Below are 15,975 nucleotides of genomic sequence, written 5' to 3'. Positions count from 1 at the left end.
GCGCGCCCCCTGCCCGCCCCCGAGACCCCTCCCTCCCGCCCCTCGCGCGGGTCGCTAAATCTGGGGCGGGTGCGGCGCGATGATGCGGGCCGCTGCTGCTGGCGCTGGGCCTGGCCCTTGGCACCTGCCGCGTGGCCCCGGGCGCGGGCGACTACCCGGCAGCACCGCGCGAGTACGACCTCGTCGTCTGCTCGGAGGGCAGGTGGGGCCGCGGGGCGGGCGGGCTCCGGCGGTTTAATGTGGGCGGGCGCTCCCTGGGCCGAGGCGCGGCCGGGCCGGGCAGGTAGGGCTTGGGGCCGCTGGACCCGGCGCGTTGTTGTGCCGCCGGAGGAGGCGGAGGAGTACGCGCGGTGCTCAGCCCCGAGGAGCAGCAGGCGGCGGGCTGAGTGGAGCATGCGTGAGGATGGATCGATCGCGGACGCGGACGGGCTGCTCAGCGAGTGAGGGTAACGGCGGTGCCCCGGGGGGGAAGGCGCGCTGTGCCCGCCGCTCCCGCGCTGGGGAGAATCCCCGTGGGGAACAGCGCGGCCCCTTGCACGGCGCGTTAGAAACACCGACAGGCTCAAACAGAGGGTGTCTGAGTCCCTGAGGTTTGTGTTCGACTCGAGAACACGCGACTGAGGGGGCCTCACTGATGTGTGTGAATCCCTGGAGGGGGAGTGTCGAGATGGACCAGGCTCTGCTCGGCGGTGCCAACCCCTGGGACAAGAGGAACGGGCAGAAACTGATGCCCAGGAAGTTCCACCTGTACACGAGGAGGAATTTCTTTCCTGTGCAGTGACTGGAACAGGTTGCCCAGAGAGGGTGTGGAGTCTCCCTCACTGGAGATATTCCCGAACCGTCTGGACGCAATCCTGTACCATGTGCTCTGGCATGACCCCGCTTGAGCAGGTGGGTTGGACCAGATGAGCCGCTGTGGTCCCTTCCAACCTGACCCACGCTGCGATTCCGTGCTGGAATAACTGGGGCCAAGAAGAGTTAGTGTGGGTAAGAGCAGTACCAAGTTGCAGGTACCACCTTTGCACGCCTAAAGCTGCTTGCAATCAAATGGATTTCTGTGTTTGTAATCCTCTTTGTGCCACTCAGAGCAAGTTTAAGGTGCAAAGAAAGTGTTGCAGCCATAATACCACACAGATGCGCCTCAGTACCTAGTGACACAAAGTGACATTGAGAGATCATAGTTCATCACAGCACAGTCACAAATGGCTCTTCCCAGACTGGTTTTTATCAAACTTAGGAACTTCATGGTGAACTCAGGCCCTTCCTTTCAGTACATCATCGTGACACTCTTAATTTTAAAACTAATTTTTGTTGGTTTGCTGTGATTTTGACAAGTAAAGTCTCTCATGTGCAAACACAAAGTAAACAGAATCCTTGTTCAAACGCCAGAGCAGTAATATTTCATTAAAATTAAGCAAAACATGTGGGAAGTTTTCTAGGTGAGAGGACAAAATATGGTTTTAAAGACAAGATCAACCATCTCTCTTGAATGTCTTTCACTTTATATGCTGAATTTAATGACCTGCACCCTTATTTCAGGGTGTCTGCATGGCCTGTGTAGAGCTGAGACGGTCTGTAGGTTTGGCAGGATGGCTAATCCCTGGGATACAGAACAGGCAGCTCACAATGTTAAGGCTACAGGGGAAAAGTCTATTTAAAGTGTAGGAATTCCACCCATACTCCATCCTTATGCCATATATTGCATCTGGTTCTCAGTCTAATGAAGACTTGAATTGCTCTCACTTCCCAAAGGAAAACTCACAGTGGAATGTGTTTTAACACTAAGAAACTTATGGTACTGATTTTTTTTTCAGCTCAGTTGTTTCTCAGTACTGCAAAATTCTTCTTGAGAACTTTTTCCATATTAATGGTGCCTCCATTTGGAAGCTGACAGTGAGAGAAGATGGGATATATGTTGGAGCAATAAATATTTCTGATTAATGGCACTGGACATTATGTGTCCAGATGGCTGTGCCTGATGCCTTAAATGCTGGGTCCTAAACCATAAATCACATGTTGCCCGTCTTTAAGAAATGATGTTGCAGTTTCTTGTAAGGCAGTGCTGGGCTGTGCACAAGCCTTAGTGCCCACACACCTCTGCACGTTCAGTCAACTCACAGAATCTGTTACAAACCTGATTCCTTTGCTAATACAAGTACAGGATTCAAAATGTCTTTTTAAAAATCTCTTGCTGCTTTTCAAAGAGATTTAAATCTAGTGAAGTTGTATTGATGCTTCTGCCAAGAACGACAGGATAAGATACTTTAGTATTTAAAAAATGCTGTAAGATTCTTCTGCATCAAAGTAGTAATTTTTATAGGACTTTTTTATTAGTCATCATGAATCTTCAGAGCAGGATTTCAGTTGAGTTGATTTAGATATGTAATTTTTGCAATGCAGAGTAAGATATCTTTCCCTTCTGGGCACCTGAAAATAACTGAGAGATACTGAGAGAATATGTTCTCCCAGTCTTCTTGAAATAAAGTAACTTTAATGTATTTGTGTCAATTTATTGGTATATTAAGTTTTATTTCTTTTAGCCACATTTCTATTAAAACAAGCAGCTTAAAATCCTTTCCAAACTATGTAAGGCTTGATTTCAGCCCCAGGTAAAGGGAAAATAGCTGTTAATATTTTATTTTGGGTAATTAAAGCAATGGCAGTAAATTGAGTTTTATTTCAGTTTGTGGATTTTTCAAAAGAAACCCCAGACTGATGAGAACAATGGTTTTTTGGGGTACCAAATTACACTTAGAGCTGTCTGTCTAAGCCATATTCAGCATCATTTTCATAAAGAAAAGGGAAAAAAAGGATGCCATAGTGTTGATTTGCTTCAGATGTGGCCACATAATCATTACAAAAAAAGAACCAGAAGTCTGCTGCTGTGATCTGTGTCCTCATTCAGTTAACTTGGAAAAAGCCTGAGCATGGAGGAGACAGATTGGTTTGCTTTAACTAAAACCCCCATGCTACATCCCAACTGCAGAGTGTAATCCAGATGGAATAGAGCTGTGGTATCTTCCCAGTTTGCAGATTACTCTGTTTTATTTGATTATATTTTTAATGCTTTCCACAGACGAGCTGAGCTCCTGGATCCAGCAGTCTTTTAAGCATTATGTTACACAAGAAGCCAAGCAACACTTCAGTGACTATGACAAAGATGGTGATGGATTGGTGTCGTGGAAGGAGTACAATTTGCAGATGTACGATCGTGTAATTGATTTTGATGAGAACACTGTCCTGGAGGATCAAGAAGAAGAGTCATTTCGACAGGTAAAATGTTTCAGCAGCAGTTTCTGTAACTGTTGGCAAAAGGCAGCAATTTTTGTTTATTGTGACGGAACAAGATGGGTGGAGGAAGCAGAGCAGCTGGCATATGTTTTAACACTTTCTGCTATCTGAGATGGGGGAGTAATTAAAGGAAAGTAATGGAGTATCAAAGCTGCTACCAACAAAATTAAGACACAATGAAATGGTACCCCCTGAGTGTGTTTTGCTGGCTGAGTGGAGTTTAAGTCTGTCAACAGTCCTTTTATGACAGAGCCCAGTCTCCAGCCATGGCCTTAAAACAAGGTTCCAATGCACTGGGTTGGTGTGCAGCCTGACAGTGTCCTGCCCTCAGCAGGGGCCAGGACCACTGCTGGAGGAGAAGGAGACTCTTTAACCCCTTTACTGCACTGTTCTAGCCACTGTTTTGGTTGCTGCTCAAGCACTCAGTGTGGGCTATCAGTGTAGCCTGCTGTAACAGTGCCTGTCCATTAGAGACCCACAGAGAAAGCAATAGCAATTCAGACAGTTTTAGCAATAATAATGAAACTCCTGTAGCTAGAAATGGATGTCTAAACACAGAAGTTATGAGTTAGTCTCATCTATGAAAGCAGATGCATAAAAGAGGAAAGGAGAGAGGCAAGAAAGGCAGGGGAGGAGGTTCACCACCACATAGCAAAACTTTCCTTTCAAGTTACACATTTATAAGTACACATAAATGTTTCCCAAAAAGAGAATAAATGAGTGTTTAGACTATTCTGGCCTGAGCTGTTTTTTCTGTGAGGATTGCTTTTTATGCTGTTAGTAAAATAGAGGTAAATAATATAGGATGTTGACAGAAGTGAAACTAAAATCGTGGGGAGAGGATTTTACACACTGAGGAAACAAGCTGTAAACCTTAACCTAACTGAATAATTCCATAGCTTTTAAATAAAACAAGATTTTCAATGGAACTGCCAGTCAAAATACTGATCCCATGTTTGAGATATTGCCACCACAGATCTAAACAGAGCTATAGATACACAAGCTGAGTTAAAACTGGTTGCTTAGTTAATGGTGTGACTTGACTGCCTGCTGGGTTGTCCTTGCCGACTTCAACAATGAGCAGCATTGGGCAGATACCATAAGTCAGCCATCCTCTGCATTTTCCCTACATGTGGAAATTAGTGGGCCTGCTCTGATCAAAAGGGAAGAGTAAGAATGGGTGTTGATTTAGAATTGACATCGAGTAAACCACAGGAGTTTACCAGAAGGTGGCAGCCTTGTTCATCACTGCCCAAAAATCACTGGAAAACCAGACTGTCCCTGGTTTTCCAGTGACAAGGGCAAGTTTATGTTGCAGTCTAGTACTTTCTGTAGCCAGTCCTGAACTGCCTTCCTGGTTAAACCCTCAGCGAAGGTCAGCTTCTCTCTAAGAAAATTAAACTATTTTGAAGAATATTTAAGATCTTATCCTTCATTTGTTACATTACTCTGTGTTTTTCAGGTTAGCCTCATTTCGAGAGAAGTGTCAGTAGATAGGATATAAATGAGAAGTGCAATTTCAAGTGGTTATTTTTTAAAGCATTTAAGATCTATGATTTTCTGGCTGCTCCCTCATCCAGATCAGAGTCACACTGATAGCACAACACACTTAATGATGGGATTCCAAGGTCATTCTAGTTCATGTCATGTGCAGTTGGAGCAGAGATCAGTTTTTAATGGTGGGGGTCTGTATTTTGTTTAAAGTGACTGTATAAAATGAAGTGAGGAAAAAAAGGAAATTTTTTCAAATTTGGAATACAGAAATAGGAAGTGCAGACATTCAGGAGTAAAGACTTGCCTGATTGTTGTGGATATTTCTTTTTTAAAGACATGCTAATATATGTACTTAAAACGGGTTAGAGAAGTGACTTTCCTTTGAAATTCTCAGGTGTAATGGACAGCAGTCTTGTAATGAAGGAATCTGGCAAATCCTTCAGCCTTTAAAATGGCTTCAGAAAAGACATTTTACACATGTGGTATTTCAAGGCCTTCTGTGAACTACAGACAGCCCTTGATATAAGTAAGATATAGATTCAGAAGGTTAAATGTTCTTAAAATGTCAGTTTTGGAATTTGCAGTGGCTGCCATTAATTATAAACATTGTACTCCACTTGGTTACTTTGGGAATTGGGGACTTTTAGAAGAGGATGCACGTATGGAAATAAGATTTGTTGGTCTTTTCATTATCTCTCTTTTGTGTTTCTGAAGCCTTGGCTAAGAGTATGTTTTAAATGGTTCCTTAAATTAAAAAAAAAAAACAAAGAGGGTTTAATGCAATTCTTAGAATAAAACCTCAATTAAAAGTGTTTTTCTCATTGCTCTCAATTAGCTCTTTTTAGTGAAGGTATAACATCAGTACAATATGAGCAGGTAACGTGAAACAATTAATAATCTAATGAGCTTATAGCCAACTACTCTAATGTTGTTGTTCCTTTTCATTAAGGGCTCTAACTAAATCTATTTTCTAAGCTTCATTTAAAGGAGAAAAAGCGTTTTGAGAAGGCCAACCGAGATGAGGTCCCTGCCCTGGACGTGGAGGAGTACGTGGCCTTCGAGCACCCCGAGGAGGTGGAGTACATGACGGTGAGGTCCCAGCAGTGTCTGTCTCAGCCTCTGGGTGTAGATGCAACACCTTTTTTAGTCATGCCCTGGCCCCAGTCCCACAGGAAGTGGGCTGTGGAGCAGTTTTGGATGCTGCTTGTACAGCCCAAATTAAGAATCAGGTGGCGTGTTGAGGATCTGGTGCTGGAGGTCAGGAGCAGGAGATCAGTGCTCTTCTTTGAAATGTTCTTTGAAGCTGTTTCACAGCTATCCCAAACTTTTGGAATTGGACTGACATAGCCACCTCTCAGCCCTGTTAGGGTGGGAATACATCAGTGAGATTTTAGCTTTCAGTTTTAGCTCTCTGGTGCCAGAGCCAGCTCCCAGGAGGAGTGATCTGTAAGCACCTTTTGTTTGTGTGTACACAGCACAGAGTTATGGACAAACAAGGGAAGGCAGAAATACAGGATGGGCTCACTGGCTTCACTGGGAAACACAGGACAAAAGACAAACCAATTATAACAATTCAATTAAGTTGCAAAAAATGCAAATTAGTGAATCCATCACATGAAAAAAGAAAAGTGAAAATGAGATGATAGAGCTTTGTGCATATTCATATTTCTCAGCTGCTTTTTTAGTTTTGAATTATGTTGAAGGATTCCAGCTCTATGGACACCTTTCAGATTTGGTTTTCATGAAACCTGACATTCTAAACTCCTAAGAGCAGATCTGTTTTATTGCTCAGGAAGCAATTACTGCACCAGCCTACATAAAACAGGAAAGGAGACTTGAAATGAGGGAGTCTTTCCTTTAAAGAATTCCTTATTGCTCTAAAATGATTCAGTGCTGTTTCTCTTGATTATGAGTTGCTAATTTTGCTCTTTGTATGTGTACAAAAGGACTTTGTCATTCAGGAGGCTTTAGAAGAACATGATAAAGATGGTGATGGATTTGTCAGCCTGGATGAATTCCTTGGTGATTACAGAAGAGACCCAAGTAAGGAACTAAGGGAGGGGGCATGAAAGAGGGAACTAACAAAAGCTTTTGATTTGGGTGCACCTTTATTTTCAGCTTTTCATACCTACAGATTCAGAGTAACATTTGACTGTGTTAGTATAATTCTGTTTCCTGGAACTGAGCTCATTATTTCAGTCTGCCCCCTGTGTATTTGGCAGTACTCTGTGTGTGGCCCATTCTGCTGTTTCCCTGCAAGTTGTTTCTTGTTTTCCTAAAGACTGAAGTGTATTCCTGAGCACGAGGGATAGAGCTGAGATAAGGTGCAGTATCACTGAACACACCTGCAAACCCAGCCAGCAGGGGTGGAAGGTTAAACTTTCCTGGGCTGGATCAGCTCCAGCAGGAGCTCTGAGCCTGGCTTTGGAAGGGTGACCAGGTGTGTTACAGGAGAGGGGAAGGGAAGGACCCAGTTCTGTACCAGAGATCAGAAGTCTGATATTTGCCTTCACTTTTTCGTTTGTTATGTTGGGTTTTTTTTCCACTCTTGCCCTTTCTTAAATTTGACCTATTCTTTCTTTAACAAGAAAAAAGGGCACTTATCTGGTATTGATCAGCATTTATGGATAAATATTTTACACACCATATTTTATTCACTATGAGTTATGACACATAACTCCTCCAATTCCAAAAAGCCCTTTGACTTCAGTTATGTGGAAAGTCTGCTTGGCCCTAAGGAGTGCCAATTTTGAATGGTGTCATAGCTGAGAAAAATTGTTTAAGCCACATGAGGATATGGAGAAACAGGGGAATAGTCTGTTTTATTTCACTCCAATCAGCCACCTGGAATTTCACCTTTATGACCATATTTGTTTGCCAGAGCCAGTAAAAACAGTAGGTCTCTGATGCAACTACAGGGTTCTTTATCTTTTTCCTGCTCTGACTTGAAAGAAAGCTTTTCCAAGCCAGTCTGTACAAAGCTGTTGGAAAAGGAGTGAAATTGTTGCAGTAATAGAGAAGAGAACAGCTTTGCATTACAACTTGTTTGCAAGAATTCAGAATCAGTACAAGCTACTTCAGCTTTCCTCCAAAAGGCCTTCTCTATTCTGCAGGTAGTGCTCCTCCAGCACACTTTAAAATGACTAATTAGACTACGTGGTGACTCTGATTTCATAACTGTCTTGTGGTTTTGGGCAACAGAGTATGGTGAATTGTGACATTAAGAGATAATCTACTTGCAAAACTAAATGTTAGAAAGGAAGGAGAGACTTCATTCTTTTTTGTTCTTTTACAGTAGAATCCTGATTATTTTTAAACTTACTTATCTGCCTGTGATACTTTTGACATTCATATGGTTTAGAAAGTCTTAATATCTGTTCATGCTTGTCTGCAATATTTATCAGTTTGATGAATTGCTTCTGAATTTCTTGAAGAGCTAGAGATAAGTTTAGGATTGCTGGGTAGGCTGTGCAATGCCAGTGCATGGGGTAAGTACAAAACAAGTGTTCAAATAAAAAAATACCAGCAGTAAATGAATTTACTTTCCCTACTCTCCTCTGCCCATTAAGGTTTGTCTTTGCTTAGTGACATCACTTTTGTGTTATGTTTTACGAGATTAAGTGAACTTGCTTAGGAGAAAAGGTGAAAACACCTGCTTTAAGGTGAGGAGTGGCTTTAAATGTGACAACTGTGTCTTACCAGCTGCAAGGGAAGATCCAGAGTGGATACTTGTTGAGAAGGATCGTTTTGTGAATGACTATGACAAGGATCATGATGGAAAACTCAACCCTCAAGAGCTGCTGTCCTGGATAGTACCCAATAATCAGGGGATTGCACAAGAGGAGGTGGGTGTTTGGGCTGCTCTTTAGGGTTTAACTGCTGCAGGAGAATTGTGAAGGCATCACAACAAAATGGTAGAAACATTCAGATTTATCATGTCATAGTTACTGAAAATGGATGTTAGATCTTTGCATATATTTTTAACCTCTTTTCAGTTTGACAAGGAGTGCAGGTCCTTTACCTGCATTAGGCAAATGTGAAGTTCCTACTAATTGTGTGAGTGTTTGTGAATGAGCAAAGTGCTTTTCTACATGTTTAAACAGCTTATCTGCTTTGACTCAAGGGAACAGCACTTTAATAAGTAATTTTTTAGTTATTGTAGGTAAATCTAATGAGATGCACTACCAAAAGAAGCTTCATAATTTTGAAAAAAAGAAACTGATTGTGATTCTTGTAACTGAATAAATCACCATAATTTGTAGAACTAAAAACTTAAGTACAAGAAAGTGGAAGTACTCTGCGATTCAAGATGGTGTAAAGCAAACTTTGATGATGATAATTAAAATTGTTTAATCAGTGGTAGAACACCATAATAGCTTTTAAGTGGATTCTCATTTTAGCTTTCTCTATTTTTTGTAGCAGTTTACAGTCCTGGGCTGCAGCAGAGAGGATTTCTGCCTTTCCACTAGTAACTTTTAATCTAAATTTTCCTTGTCTTTCCTTTACACTGGGGGATTTTGGTGTTCAGAATGGCAGGAACAACAGGTCTTCCCAAGGTTCTGTGGTTCTTGGGAAAGAGAGGAGCTGCTTGGTCTCATTTCTGAGCTGCCAGCCCTGCCTGTCTCAGCTCTTGGTGACAGCAAAGCCCCGTGGCAGCAGCAGCTCGTGTGTCTGGCCCTGCTGGAGCCACTCAGTTACTCAAGGAGTATTTTTGTGGATGGGGCTCTGTGAGCCTCTGCACAGCCTTTTTTTGACATCTGACTCTTGAGGGTGGTTGATTCTTAGAAATAGCCCTGTTGTGACATGAATTCTGTGTGGTGCTGAGTCTGTTCATACCTCTGTTGGTTGGCTTGGTTTGGTTTTTTTCAGCTGTTCTTAGCTATTGGTGCAAATTTTAGCTTACAGCAAGGCTGTGCTGTAGTGATAGCTCAGTTCTGCAAGAAATAATTTGTTCTATTTGTTTCTCTAACCTGCTGGGTTTTTTCTTTGCTTAATATAAAGGCTTGGCAAAGTCACCTGTCCTAAAGAGAAGGTAGCATTGACTTCAGCCATAAACTGCTGTTTGAAAGCTGAATGTCACAGTTTCTTTTTGGCATTACAAAATGACTTGAGAAGCCTGGTAGCTAAATAACATAAAAATAGAAAAAATACTATATATTTCATTTTCAGGAATTGATATGTGCTTACCAAGATGTTTGTCATATTAATCCTGCAGCTTCTGCCATACAGAGTTTTTTTAAAACCTGCTTGGCTGACGTTGGTCCCCGTTATTTTTGGCTCAGTCACACTGAGCCAAACCAATCAGAACAAGTGGGAACAGAAGGATTCTCTAAATTCCTGTATTTGTAGATGTTCAGCAAATGAAAACAAAGCCCATGTAATACCAGGACTCCTATTTCTCTGAAATAATGGGTGCAGTTGAGCTGCTGCACAGCCTGTTAGCTTTGAACTATGTGACACTGGTGAACGAGCTACAACTCAGATGTTCTGCAATGGTTTCTTTGTTTTACTGCTGAACTCCCCTCCTTTTATAACATATAAATAAGCAAAAAAAAATCAGAATTGTTTTAACTTGGTGCACGTGGTGTTCCATTTCTTTTGCAGGCTCTTCACCTCATTGAAGAGATGGATTTGAACGATGACAAAAAACTTTCTGAAGCAGAAGTTCTTAAGAACCAGGATTTGTTTCTTAACAGTGAAGCAACAGATTATGGTAGGCAGCTTCATGATGAACGTTTCTACCATGAAGAACTTTAGATTATTTATTTTGTAATCTGTTGTGGGTTTTTTTTTTCCCCCTTTCTTTCATTTGGAGCTTTTGTTAAAAGCATCCATCAGCCGTGTTGCAAGTTTTATGCTGTAATTACAGTGCACTAATGGTTGTGTAAATAATTTGCATTCAAAATTTAATTGCCCCCCTGCAGACTTCCTGGGCCTCTTCTAGCCTTCAGAATTAATCTGAAATACTGACTTCCAAAACTCTGTAACGTTGGGAAATAAATTACTTCGGGGTAGTGCTGTGTTGTGAAAAGTTGTTCTACTGTACTTGAAGAAAATGGAGAATCTAAATGGTTCTGAAAGAATGCAAAATGTAGGAACTGAGACTACTATTTTTCTAATCAGTTTAATTGGGGAGGGGGGAGTGGGGAAGGTGGGAGGATGTTTAGAGTCAGTATTAACTGTGGTTTATTTAATACCTTTGGAGAAACACTTAGATTAATGCCTCAATTGTTTAAGAGGTTTCTACTTAATTTTAAATGGTTTCTATACTGTGTTTTACTGTATCATAAAACTTGCTATTTTTACATCTATAGACAACAATTGTTTTTAAGGTACAATTCTACAGCATTAGCAATATAATGGTATTTTACTGTGTCAAGATCCTGTTCGTTTGTTGGATTAAAACCTAAAATATTCTGTCTTTCTGCGTTTTGTACATTTATTTCTTACTGTGGGTCGCCCACAGCAACTGCTTGAGGTGTGAGCAATGTACATAATGTACAGTGGCAACATTCTTGGCTTTATCAACCAGAGACGCATCTCATCTACATCCTAAAGAGGATTCAAAAACAGCAACGTGTGCTTTTAGCATTTTCTGGACAAGTTTGCAGAAGGAACTGTGTTTGTTTTGGTTTTTAATTTGTGGTATGTGGAATCTTAATGCATCAAGTGTGTAATGTAATTGTTTGAAACAGTCTGAAAGGTTAATGGCATGACAGGTTCAGGTTAGGAGAGTCCGTATATTCACTTTTTTCTCCTAGAAAGTCACAGAAATGAGCTGAGTGTTCCAAACAAAGACAAAGCCTCCCAGAACAGCTTGTGGGGTGTGTATTAGGGTTTTTTAATTCCTAGAACTAACTCCTTGGAATGCTCTCTCTGTGTTATCCTTGACTAATGCTTTCCTTCCTCCCAGCTCTCTCTTTATTGAGTAAAAGCAACCAGTTCTGCCTTGTTTTCTTCCCAATATACCACCTCTTAATTATGCTCAGAACAAAGAGGGAATTCCTTTTGGCACAAGTGTTGATGTGTCACCAGTAGAATGTTAGAAATTTTGATGCAGAGCAAAACTACACACACTTTCAAAACACTTTTTCTGTTTTAGGGCTTGGGTTTTTTTCTGCCCATAGTTGTTTATTTCAGTTCCTGGGAATGTGAGTACAACTCTTGCCATGGTGGTGGTGGGATCTGACTTTATTTTTTTTTTAAAGTCTAAGAAATCCAGTGTGCTCAGGAATATTAAAACAATTGCTGTGATCTTTGTTGGTTTGAAGTATACCTCAAATTGGATGTTTTGTCTTTGCCAAACATCCAACTTACTGCTTAATTTTAATATTTCTCTAAGGCAGTCATGTTAGGTGGTGTTAGAGCTTAGCTCACTGCAAGACAGAACTACTGCCCTCCTCACTTTGCAGCTCTTATTGTTAAGGGTGTGGAAAACTAGTATTTTAAAAACCCAATGTAATTGTTAGTATAACCAGAGAAGAGCAAAATCCTGTAATAATGTTGCATCCTGGTGCAGGTTTCTGTAATTCCTAGGGTAAAGCAATGCAGGCTTCCTTTGTTTTCTGATAATGTTTTTAAAATTAGGCTTCCTTCACTTTGGGATTGGAAGCCCAATAGTGCATTCACACTGTCCTACCTTAGGCATCTCTGTACCTCTTCCAGCAAGACACACAGAGCAGAGATCAGTGAGAGCCAAGAAGCCAGACTTTGGAAAACTGTGGGACTGTTTGTGCCTGGTTCCTTAGGGACAGACCCTGTGTCTGTCCCACACCTATTGATTATTTTCTCAGCAATCACAAACCTCACCAAACAAAGCCAGGTTGTTGGGATATTTTAGAAAGCAAGAGCAGGTTCAGCTAATGCCACATTTCATCCCAGAACCCCCACTGGAGGAATGAGCCTTTATTCAATTAAACTGTGTGATTTCCACCCATGGAAGAGTTATGAGCACTGTTCAGGTTGTGGTCAGCTGGAACAGCTCAAAACAGCCCCAAAAGCTCAAACTCCAAATTAAAACCTTAGCTTTGACTTACAGAAAGAGCAGGAAGAAAGATGGTGAAGGTCAAGTGTCACATTTTCTGTGTTTTGAGGTGAAGAGGCCTCGTGAAGGTCTCTGCCCTGGTACCTCTGATCTCACGTTGTGAGCAGCACATGCAGAGTTATTCCCAATTCCAATACTAAAGCTGGTTAAAGCACCTTGTCCCCAGGTAATAACTTTCTTAGAGAGAGGCTGAGCATTCTTGTTGGGAAGGTAACCTCATGGTCATCCCCAAAATGAGTCATCCCTGGTTCAGGGGAGCACCCAGCTCTGTGGGAATGCACATGAGGATGGTTCTTTGGACAGTGAGTGAGAAAGACTTTCAGAGGAACAAATATAAGCTAAAGTCAATGAAGAGAACAGAATTGCTCTGCTTGGCCTGAAATCTTTCTACCTCTAAAGCCAAGGATCTAGCAAAATTTGGTTTCTAAACAAACACTGCATGTAAGATTGTCAGGGAATAGGGCAAAGGGAGGATAATGGGACAGCAGGTAGATAAAGTGTCAATATTACAGAGCTTAGAATTGCAAAGGTTTCCTGAACACAAAGCAGATAAATTCAGTATCTACAAACACACCTCCTACCGAAAGCACAGCAGGAGGCACAAATAATCCTGTTTAAAGTGATCCTGTATAAACCACTTGGCAATGTGTATTTATTTCTCTATAGATTGTGATTTGGAGCACACAGAATTTCCAGCTACACACTGTCCTTTCCTCCTCTGTTTTAAAAAACCAGAGCTCGCTAGAAGTACAAGAAAAACCCCTCAGAAGGCAAACACTGACCTTAATGTGAGTTTTAAGGTAGCAGTTATTCTTGTTACAACATGTATGTCACATGGATGTATAAATATACCTTCTCTCTACAGAGGGTGAAGTGTGTTGTGCCTTTCTCACAACAAGAAAAGTCACATTAAAGGGTAATTTCACTGCAGTTTGGTCCTTAAAGCAAAATCCTTTATGCTGCATAAATGCTGCTGATGTGGGTGTGCACCAACATCTCTGAGCAGAGGGGTAAGGAAATACTTGCTCATGAAGTTACTTTACCAGATTATCAAAGCAAAAAGGAAGAAGCTGAGAAACCAATCCACAAGTAATTCACTGTAAGTAAAGAAAAAGCTGAATTGTTTTGAGAAAGCCACCAATGAACCCTGCTTTCAACAGGAACAGTGCTAGAAAGCCATGACTGTGCAATGTTAAACACCAGTGTAGTCACTTCTGAGCTGTGGGGTGATTCAACTGATCCCAATTTCTGGCATTTCAGGTCTACAGAAAGCACAAATACTGCAAAATGCTTTTATCAGTTCCCTGTTCCTCTTTGTGGCTCTCCAGGTGAGACTGTGGCAAAACACCAGGTAACAATCTTATTTTGGCACAGCGTATCCTGAGCTGCTGCCCACCATGCCTGTAACCTGGAGCCTGCTTTCTGTGGAGAGCAGCAGCATGGAAAGGGTCCTTTCTGAGCTGTGGAAACATCTTCAGTGCCTCAAGCACTGCCTGCTTGGCTAATGAATATGCAGTACTTGCAAATAAGTAGTGATTTCCCTTGAATGAATGGCATGGAGAAAGCATACCAAAACTGCAGAGAAATAAAAACCCTATTTCAGCAGGTACCTGAAGTTATGGCCAGAAGGGGAGATAGAAACCTAAATATTTTCATTTTCTCTTTCACAAAGTACTTATGCTTTTCTCCCAAGAACTACCAGATCCTGCTTGTGTTATTCAAGCCTCCAGTGACACTGCACTTTCCACAGTTCCTCTTCTTCTTTTTTTTTTTGTATTTGAAACATTTTCGGGGGTTCGAACAGTCACTAACCATTTTTAAACACATCCTGAGCACAAAAAGACCCAAGTTTCTGTGATGCAAACAATAATTTTATGATCCACAAAGTATCACAGTGTTAATTTTCGAGGAAATCCAGTTCTTTGTAATTACAGCAAAGACTGTGACTGTCTTGGGTAAAACACAAGCTCCACCTGGCAGGGGTGGCCTCTGCTAGAGACAGCTCTGAAATGCTAGATAGGGGTTAAGAACATAGTCTGTGCAATTAGTCTTTATGTTAATTATTGATTTTACTGAAGCAAAAGGCCAGCAGGGCTGTCTTGCTTTGTGAAACAGAGCTTTTGGGAGGGTGTTGCAATAGTTCCTTCTGAAACAATCAAAGGAGAGCATTTCAGAGCCACACAGGGCTGATGTCACAGGGTCTGGGGACACTGAACCACCTTCCAGCCCAGCCATGGATGGTCCAGAGGAGCTGGAACAAACCTGCTGGATGCTGAGAGGCTGCTCTTTCTGTTTCCATGGAAACAGAGGTTGGCTCCCCACAGAAGGTGGTTTGGAAATGTTTAAATTGGAGTGATTGTAGATAATTTGCAAGCCCCTAACGTTGCTGGGAAACTTGGAGATGCATTTGTGTGGCAATAGGGGCGGGAGGCCCAGCTCAGCAGCTGGACTGTGGGGCTGCTGTAGCCCTGGTTTTCCCCTGGAAGTGGTTCCTTGGTGCTGCTGTCTCCAGGCTGCAGGGCTTGGAGGGACACCAGAGGCTGGACTGTTGTGCTTTGCTCCTGATGCCTCCCAGCCATGGCTGTGAGCTCTGTCCCACAGGTGTCGTGGCTGTGGAGGCACCAGTGCCTTCTACTCTCTGTTTGCTTTTCCCAAAGGATGATTCCAAGGGGACCACAATACACCTGAGGAGTTTTGCCAATTACAGCCAGCTTAACACCTGGGTTATCTGAGTGTTCAGCACCTCTTTATACACTGCCTTAATACTTTTCACAGTCGCCTTCATCCTCTTTCTGTGTAGAATCTAAGTATGTTTACTGCCTACTCCCTCAGACTCCCCAAAATCAGAAACATTCACTGTGAAGAATGTCTTTCTTGTAGCCCTGGATGAGCATAAACACATTTGTAGATGCTATTTTCATACTTTAGCTACTATCAAGTCCAAACCTGCCACCCAGATCCCTGATAAAACTTTGCTCAAAGCAGTATATAGTTAAAAATTAAATGCAACTTCCATTCTAATCAACTACAAAACTTGAGGGGTTTTAATACGAACTTTTTTAAAAAAAAAATCAGACTTATCATCACTTTCCACTACAGAACAGATCCAAATGGTACATTCTGCTGCCAAACAATTTAATTACTGG

The 15,975-nt window shown here is 41.8% G+C and overlaps 1 protein-coding gene across 1 annotated transcript; it reads left to right on the top strand.

Moving 5' to 3' along the window:
* The first annotated feature begins 393 nt into the window (after window positions 1-393).
* On the top strand, window positions 394-11,206 carry RCN2 (reticulocalbin 2). Its single transcript, XM_029963137.1, has 6 exons — window positions 394-441; window positions 3,076-3,273; window positions 5,773-5,874; window positions 6,732-6,828; window positions 8,488-8,630; window positions 10,390-11,206. The coding sequence occupies exons 1-6, from the start codon at window positions 394-396 to the stop codon at window positions 10,540-10,542; spliced, it is 741 nt and encodes a 246-aa protein (XP_029818997.1). The 3' UTR covers window positions 10,543-11,206.
* Window positions 11,207-15,975: the final 4,769 nt, after the last annotated feature.

The sequence above is a fragment of the Manacus vitellinus genome, unplaced genomic scaffold (genome assembly GCF_001715985.3).
Source record: "Manacus vitellinus isolate BGI_N305 unplaced genomic scaffold, ASM171598v3 scaffold_53_pilon, whole genome shotgun sequence".
NCBI classification, from domain to species: Eukaryota; Metazoa; Chordata; class Aves; order Passeriformes; family Pipridae; genus Manacus; species Manacus vitellinus.
Note: the sequence above shows the minus strand (reverse complement) of the source record. Positions and strands in the feature narration are given on the sequence as shown.

Bases quoted from the DNA above. Each gene is read 5' to 3' on its own strand.
- RCN2 (XM_029963137.1), top strand. From the start codon at position 394: ATGCGTGAGGATGGATCGATCGCGGACGCGGACGGGCTGCTCAGCGAG. The intron at 442-3,075 runs TGAGGGTAACGG...ATGCTTTCCACA, and splicing joins CGGACGGGCTGCTCAGCGAG to GACGAGCTGAGCTCCTGGAT. The intron at 5,875-6,731 runs GTGAGGTCCCAG...TGTGTACAAAAG, and splicing joins AGGAGGTGGAGTACATGACG to GACTTTGTCATTCAGGAGGC.